At 39.1% G+C, this 8,838-nt stretch overlaps 1 protein-coding gene across 1 annotated transcript; it reads right to left on the reverse strand.

Moving 5' to 3' along the window:
- Positions 1-1,943: 1,943 nt before the first annotated feature.
- med21 (mediator complex subunit 21) lies at positions 1,944-8,064 on the reverse strand. Its single transcript, XM_080420984.1, has 4 exons — positions 7,933-8,064; positions 5,555-5,669; positions 5,356-5,456; positions 1,944-3,508 (listed from the first exon to the last, which is right to left on the reverse strand). Exons 1-4 carry the CDS (start codon positions 7,972-7,974, stop codon positions 3,326-3,328), a joined length of 441 nt encoding a protein of 146 aa, XP_080277110.1. The 5' UTR covers positions 7,975-8,064; the 3' UTR covers positions 1,944-3,325.
- Positions 8,065-8,838: the final 774 nt, after the last annotated feature.

An 8,838-nucleotide genomic window follows, 5' to 3' on the forward strand; every position in this document is an offset into this window, starting at 1 on the left:
AAAAATGATGTAAGGCGTTCATGGAGCAACACACGCCACATCATCATCATACAATCCTCAAAGCAAAAATATAGCCTATAGGCTATATCTCAAATCAAAAACAAGTAATTTATTTTTTGGAAGTGTGTTCTATTTAGATAACATCATTGTCCATTGTCTTCATTATAGGACATGTAATGAGTGAATCTTGAAAATGTTTTAATTGAAAACGAGCTATATTGAAAGATGAAACCCTAACCCAAAATTATATTTTAAATAGTGTTTACATGGATATTATGAATGCATAAAAAGACAGCTATTGATTTTTGGAGTATTTGGTTTTTTTCACGGGTCAAATTTGACCCGCTAACACCAAAAGTGTCAGCAGGTTTCTAACACAATGCAAGGGACCCACGGGTTAGGTAAAAAAAAATTAGTAACATTCTGCATAATGGGTACTTTCTACTTTTGGTACTTTAAGTACATTTTTATACCAATACTTTTGGTACTTTTACCCAAGTAAATTTTTTATTCTGGACTTTTACTTAGTATTTCTACATCGCAGTATTGATACCTTTAAACAATGTGAGTACCTTTTCCACCACTGGGAGTGGGTGGGTGCCACACAACGGTCCTTATTTGGACCGTTACAATGCTTTCCCAGTTTGAAGGATGACGTCAACGTTGCTTTGGTGGGTGTACCCTGCTTTCACGTCTGGGTGTGGCACTGGTGGTGCCCGTTAGACAAGGCTGTTTTTATATTGCTCAAATCAATAGGGCACTCGCTTAAAAGTGTGACACAGTGTTCAGCTATATTTAGATTTGGGCTGTAAACATGGAGCCCTGGCTGAGCCTTCAATTCAGTTTTGTTCCAGATGTTTGTGTCAGCTGAGAGCGCTTCACAACAAAGTTCTTTGGGGCCCAGGCGTGTTCTTTTGAATTAATGAAATGTATTAATATTCAGAAATAATATTGAACATAAAATGTTACTTATTGTATTACATATTGCAGTATTTTGACTTATTTCAGAGGGAGAGATACAGAGAGAGAGAGAAAGTGAGTGAGAGAGTACACATGCTGTCCTTGAGATTTAATGGAAAGTGCAGGAAATATTGTGCCTGTGTGTGTGTGTGTGTACGTGTGTGTGTGTACAAGTGAGATCACCATGTTTGAATTTAGACTTTATTTTCAAAAGACAGACTTTGTGTTGCACTGACTACATTAAACTGTTGAAGCACTACGGAACTCAAAGAGTTTTTTTTTCTTTCTTAACAGGATTTTTAAACCATATTTTTCACAATATGTACAAAAGAACTTGAGACTGTACATTTTAAGTATACGTTTTTTAAATGCATCATCAACATAGCGTACAAAAATTCCAAGACCAGAACATGCATTTCACCTACTTACAACTATGGTCCGTCTTGCCAAAACAAATATAGCTCCAACGGAAGTCATGGAACTCCATTGTTGTCCATTAAAGCATTAAAAGCATGTCCCAGAGCTGTACCATTGCTTTGGTCAATGTAATTCATCATTGTGATGAAGTCAGGGCATTGTCATTTTTCCTGGAAGAATGTCATAGGCTTTTTTCAACCTTCGGTGAGAAATGACAATACTGGTGCTAATCGCATTGGTGAATTATGTTGACCAAAACACCAGTATGGCTCTGGAACTTGTTCTAACAAGGTTTTGGACAACAATGGAGTTATATGACTTCCGGATTTGATCCAAGGCTTATCTAGAATCGCAATGGTGTTAAATAAAAAGTACAGTGAACGTTAATGACAAGAGCAGTGCACCATTCTAGGCCAAAGGCACCATCAGTGGACCAACCCCCAGGATTAAGCACAGCTATGATAAAAGATGCTAATTAGTGATTGACACCATCAAAAGAAACCTCTTGGCCCATTCAATCCGGGAAAGCATCCGAGTCATTTTTTCAATGTTGCTATATACACCGTATATAGCAACTCAAGTTTCAGAAAATTGTTAGGATTGAGGCGTTTTTAGAATATGACTCAGGTCTAAATGGGTTAATCTCTCAGAAACTTCTTAATGAATGAAGATTGTGTTAACTCATTCCCTGCCTAGAACGACTAAAACGACTTCTGTCCTTTAAGCCCCCTCTGCCAAGAACGACTAAAACGACTTTTAATTTTTTCAAAAAAAAAAAAAATCCTTTTTTTTTTTTCTTATTTATTTATTTGTTTTTTAACCCAAAGACCAAGGAGATATGATTTGTTGAAGATCTAGACTCCCATCCACTTCCTTGTTAACTTAAAACTTAAACATTTTGTATCTCGGCTCCTGAGTACTTTTTTTTTTAAATTAAAGATCTCTGGCAGTGGGCAAACACAAAAAAAAAAAGTTCTGGCAGTGAATGAGTTAATGGACATTTGATTAATGTTGCCGCTCATCACAAAGTCCTCATTGTCCGTTGAGCAATTTGTCTCAGAATGTGTTAGTATGGCATCATACACACAAAAAAAGCGTGATGCGTACACCGTGAATTTTCTAGCAAGACAGAACATACTTGCATGCATTTTCCACTCGTTTTTTTTTATATACGACATGTTGACGATACGGAAAAACTAAACTTTCGCCAGCATGAACTTCCAAAAAGCATCGGAACAAAAGTTATCGATTCACATAAGTTCAAAAAGTAGAAATGGCAGGATGTGACCACTGATCCTGTCTCACTCACATAACATTAGTCTTGCATATAATACACAGATGAAAGGGAATAGCGCTTACATCTGGATGCTATTTTTTTTTAATATCTTATTTATTTTACAATATGTCATTTTCTTTCAGCGGGTCTCTAGGACTGATTTACTTTGCATTAACACCGCCCCACACACATTTCAGAGAAGCATCACCAGGCTCCAGAATAACATTGGTATCCTAGAAATCTGTGGAAAAGGTCAAACTCGTCTCCAAGCATGAGTAAAAACGCAACCTCGGCATGGAGTTGGCACACAGTTGACTTGAAGTAATTTGCCCAGTGTGTGGCAAAGGTCGGATTCTTTGCCACTCAATATCACCGTCCATAAAGGAACGAGAAACAAAAACAAAAACCACCCCATGACATTCAAAACTGGAAGGAGAACCTTCAGAGAAACTCGAGACCTATACAGGATCCAGCCCAGTCGATCGGGCAAAATTCTAGCATTTCTCACTCACTCAGACACATTGTGGGTGTGTGTGTTTGTGCGTTTTGTTTGTGTTCACATATTGAGGCTAGCGGTGGGTGTGTGAGGTTAAAATAGTTATGTTCAGATATCAAAAGGCCTCTTGTCCACCAGCCATGTATTTATGTGTGTGTGAATGTGGGGGGGGTGGGTCAAGATTCTGCCAGTGAGGGCTGGTGGCTGGGCGCTCCATTCCGTGTACGGAGCTGTGACTGGGCTATATCCGCCAGGGCACTCTGGATCTTCTCCAGTAGCATGTCCCCGCGGTAAACCACCTCTTCTAGGCGAGCCGCAGCGTCATGGTTCTCCTCCTCTAGCTGTCGTAGACTAGCTGCCTGGTGACAACAGAAGAAAGCTTATTTTTAAACAGTTTTCCACATTTCCTTGGTGGCCAGCACGTTTTATGTCATAACTGAGGAATCACATTCCATTTCTCTTGACTTTAGTGCATGTTGGCATAAAAGGGTTTATAAACAAGTGTGGAGAGACTAAATTGGTAGACTGCAGAAATGTTAAAACACAATATGACAAAAAATGTTTGATGAAGTACAAGAATGGAAGAGCGATAAAGACATTTCTGACACAATTTCTGAGGTGGTGTCCAAATCACTTTGGGCATAATCATTGTGCACCAACTTAAAAGTAGGCAAAGTCTAAATACTTTTAATGCTCTCAATACATTAACCCATTAAGACCTGGAACGCATCGGTGTCACTTTTTGATTTGAGCTAAAAAGCATTATTTTACACTTTGGCTATTCAAAAATAGCAGATATACAAGCTCATAGCGCGGCACTCGGTGCCGCGCTACGAGCTTGATTCGGTCAAATGTATATTTATATTATTTTAAAGCGAACATTTTTAACTCAAATCTTTGCTTCTGGGGGTCCCTGGAACTAGCCTGGTAAACCCCCCTCCCTCCGGAAATCTCATTTGCATTTGATTTCAGGAAGGAGGTCTGGGATCGCTCAGGGAGTAAAGCTGCGCGTTAGAACCAATCAGCGGCTGCTAGGGGCGGGATCATCCAATCACCTGCCAAGTAGCTTGAAAAAATTATGTCATCGATTCTGCTTCAGGAGTCTCAGATGGAAGTAGGCTGTGAAACAAAATGTGTGTCGCAAGCTTCTTCCATTTGACAGAGTCAGGTTACCCTGGAACAAAATATTTTGAGACGTGGGTCGGCAGCCAAATACATATAATTTTGGGGGTCCTTGACATGAAAAAGTTTGAGAACCACTGATATAGAAAAATGAGTTTTTTCAGAATACAGTTGGGATTTTGGAGACATTTGTAGAATCGGCTTCAGGTCTCAATGGGTTAATGATGGTTATTGATCTGTGTGTAGGCAACAAAAAGTGTGATATGAACAGTCAGTTTGTCATCTTCAGATTGACATGGCATGACATGTAACAACAGTGTCCCTAAAAATGTTGAGTGACTGTCGACTCCCAGTTCAAACACAGACAGAGGGATGTTTACTTTGGAATAATCCCTCAAGCTACTGTACGTTAGGTACTATTCATACCCAAGAAGACCCTGTGCCAAGACCCATGCTTGTTTTAGCAGCCTGCATGTTAATAAAAGTCAGACTCAGATTACAGCAAAAATAATTATAGATATCTGCCAGCCGTTTCTTCATATAGCCTAGCCCAGGGATGTCAAACTCATTTGAGTCACGAGACAGATTCGGTCAAATGTGACTTCCTACGGGACAGACCAGTTGTGCACGCTTGTGCGGTTTTTCTCAATTGTTTAGGAAATAGTTTTTCTCAAGTGTTTCTGCCTGGTCAAGCCTCCTGTATTTTTGTCAGTGCCACCGTTCCCAAGCCATACAGCATAGCTCTATTACCGTCTTATACACCTTCCCTTTCACTCTGGTACCCTTCCCTTCAGTCAGAAATCACCACTGACATTTTACTACATCCAGTCCACCTACTGCACTCTCTTCTTCACCTCTCTTCAGCATTCACCAATACTTTAACAGTTGACCCCCCGGACAGGATCCCCTGGAACTCCCTCAAGGACCCCTGGGGGTCCCCGGACCCCACTTTGAGAACCAATGCCATAGGGTACTGAATAGTAACTTTTCGAATATCCCCATGGTTCTCCCTGTTTGACGGATGTAAAGCCACTTGGCTCCCCCTGTTGGATGAACAGTAGAAATAAGAGGGCAGCTTGCTTACTTGCAGTTGTGCAGTGGACTCCTCACTGGGTAAAGAATCAATAAGGACATCAACATCCTTTGCTGTTCGGGCAATCAGTGCCGCAAATAGCTGGGCGTATTCTGGGTGAAGAAAAGTACCATGTTTAAATGTAATTGTTAAATAATTGCAAGAAATATGATTCCATTGATAAACAAACAAGACAAAACAAGCAAGCTACCTTCTGTAGGATTTGATGGCTGGTCCTTGTTGATGGCCGTCTGAATGTTGTTAAATGATGCAGGTGGCGCACATTGTTGCAGGACCCCAATGGCATTGCAAAACTGATCTGCCAGCTGCATACACAAACGGTACAAGTTTATATTTGTGACAGACAGTAACAAACATTGGTGGTAAAAGTACTCACATTTGTTACTTAAGTAAAAGTATCAGTACACAAGTATTGGTATCAAAATGTACTTTAAGTACCAAAATGGGTGGGCTGAAGTGGGTAATGTATGTTTTGTAACAATAATCAAAATCTACCAAGTAACTAGTAACTAAAGTTTTCAAATAATTGTAGAGGAGTAAAAGTACAATATTTGCTTCTGAGATGTAGTGGAGTAGTAAAAGTTTTGAAAATTAGAAATACTCAAGTAAAGTAAAAAATCACACCCTGTGTGAAGTGGGCGGTGTCTTGCTAGCTAATCACAATACTGAATGGAGTCGATCAATCATGTACAAAGGATAAATACATTTATTGAAACACTCTTTATGATGGACAAAACCATAACTTGAAAAAAACAAAGTTTGGTTTTTTTCAAGTTATGGTTGCTTATATAGGGCTATGCACATGTGTCATGTGACACTGGCCAATCACAGTCCTGAATAGGCTGTGATTGGCCAATCACAGCGCAGGATAATTCTACTAATTTCCTGGGCCCAGATCACAGCGCAGGAGTTAGTACATTTTTCCAAATCTCACTTATAGGGGCGGTTTCACCGCCCAAAAATACCTCAAAATCGTACTTAAGTACAGTACTTGAGTAAATGTACTTGTTACTTTACACCACTGGTAACAAACATTAAAAAAATGTGTGCTGTACATTACTAACCAGAAATGGCAGTTGTCTTGTCACTATAATACGAAGAACAATGGACTATTTATTTAGCACAAACCAGCAGTGGCGGAAAGTAACATGTAAGTACTGTTAGATAAACACAGTTGAACCTTCACACCATAAATAAGCAAGGTACTTGGTTCAGTGGTTCTATAGAGTGAGGGGGTACCCCTTAAATAAGAGTCGCTACACAGGTGAATTACAAATGTGGTTGAATCCAAATTTTATTACCCTTTAATCTAAGTTTACAATTATTTATGAGCCTAAGAAACTATCAGAATGAATTATCAAACAAACATAAAAAGATACAATACCAATCAATAGTACATCAATCAGCGCGCTGGATACAAAAATCTCTCCCTATCACAGAGTAGATGCTCCAGACAAGGCGATATTTTTGCACTAAAGCATCCTCACCCTATCCCAGCGATATATACATTCTCATAAAACATTATCAATAGATGTCACTGTTGGTTGCAGAGGATGGTTGATCAGGCTTCCTGCTGTTCTCACGCTGGACCGTAGCCTTGGCTTTTCCAGCCTCCCGTCAAAGGCATCTGGATATGGCTATACTCCCTAACTTTTGGGTGCTGATAAGCTTCTATGAGACTATTGTCTAAACTAAGTTGGCCAATAATTTGGCATTTTTTTGTTTCTATTTCCTGGGAACTAACACCCTGAATTCTGCTGTGTTTTTTATGGCATATTGATATCCATTTAAAGCTATTAGTATATTACTAGTTAGTATTACAATAAGAGTATACGAAACAACATTACTATCTTTATGACCTAATATTAATTTTGAGGCACAACTAGTGCCTGTATTTTCAGTGAGACATTCCTTTAAAAAAGGAAAAACATCATCTCCTGATACTACACAGAGCCTGCTGCTCAAATGAACAGGATAGCTGAGCTCAAAGCAGTTTAAATATATATATATGATTCTGACAGCCCTATAGAATTTCCTTTCAGTACATGTACTCAAGTACAATTTTGAGGTACTTTTACTTTACTGGACTATTTCCAATTTGCAATACTTTTACATCTACTCCCCTACATCTCAGTCAGAAATTAACTTCAGTTACTTTGTAGACATAGATTATTATTACAAGACATACATAAACCACTTCAGTCCTATTTAAACTTTGGCTATTTTCAAAGGATTTTTATACATTTGAAAAACTTGAGGAGTGCTTTCACTTTTGGCACTTAAAGTACTTACATTACATTTTGATACCAATACTTTTGTACTTTTCCCACCACTGCAAACCAGTCGCCCATTCTTCACAGATTCATCACACAAAATAAGCAAATGAGCATTACGCTAGCGTTAGCAGCATGATCGCTCGCTCTTTCAGTGTTTACTGACATTTTGCTTTACATTACCACGTTTAAATTATATAGCCAGAGACACCACTGTTACACGAGTCGGTGGTCACAAGGGAATTGTTTTATAAACATTATAAAAGAGGTAAAATTGTACATTTGCCATACATACCGAGTTGACTGCATCTTGAAGTTGCGTTAGCCTGTCTGCCATGTTTATTATCTGGAGTGCGACTAGTGTTGCCAGGTATTGTGAGAGAATCAAGCAACTAGGTCTAGGAAAACAAGCCCAAAAAGAAGCAACATGAGATTTGAAAATAGCCAAGCTACAAGCTCACAACACGTCACGATGCGACGAGTTGTGAGCTTGTAGATCTGCTATTTTCAAAAACTCCTGAAATAAAATGTGGAATATTTTTTGAAACATTCTAACACAAATAGACACAGTAGACTACATATATAAATTTGGGGGTACATGACACGAAAATATTTTAGAACTATTCGGAGACTGGGCTAAAGACAACAGACATATTGTAGTTAAGTTTGCAATGTAATAATTTGTAACCCTTCAGATCACACGTCTCCGCGCGTCCGTTGAATTTGTGAAATTAAGAGCAGACAAGACTGTTAAAAATTAAGTGTATTTAATAATAAAGCAGTAAGTTAAAATAATTACAGATTGAATATAGAAATGTACTTAACAGAGATCTCTGGGCTCCCACTAACTAACTGTCCTTAGACCTTAGCGGCAACAAGTTGCTTCGAGTTCAGTTCATCAGGTCTGAGCCCCGCTACCTCTCCCTGGAGCCTTTTTATAATATCCTATACATGTTATAATAAAAGTTATCAGAAGAAGTCGCTGTTGGCCCACCAGGGTTTCTTCATCAGGGTGGGCAAGTGGCCCCCCCCTGGCTGATTTACGGGTTTGAATGACGACCTTGGATCCCACGGACCGAGTGCCTCGCACCTATGGAATGCAGCACATCCTCCCTACAGATAACAGTCTGAGCATCTACTGTCTCAAATCAATTAGTTAGGGAATTTTAGCAAAATATTTGGACCATCTGTGAAAAAATTT

Source organism: Gymnoscopelus braueri, assembly GCF_963280865.1.
Source record: "Gymnoscopelus braueri genome assembly, chromosome: 23".
In the NCBI taxonomy this organism is placed as follows: domain Eukaryota; kingdom Metazoa; phylum Chordata; class Actinopteri; order Myctophiformes; family Myctophidae; genus Gymnoscopelus; species Gymnoscopelus braueri.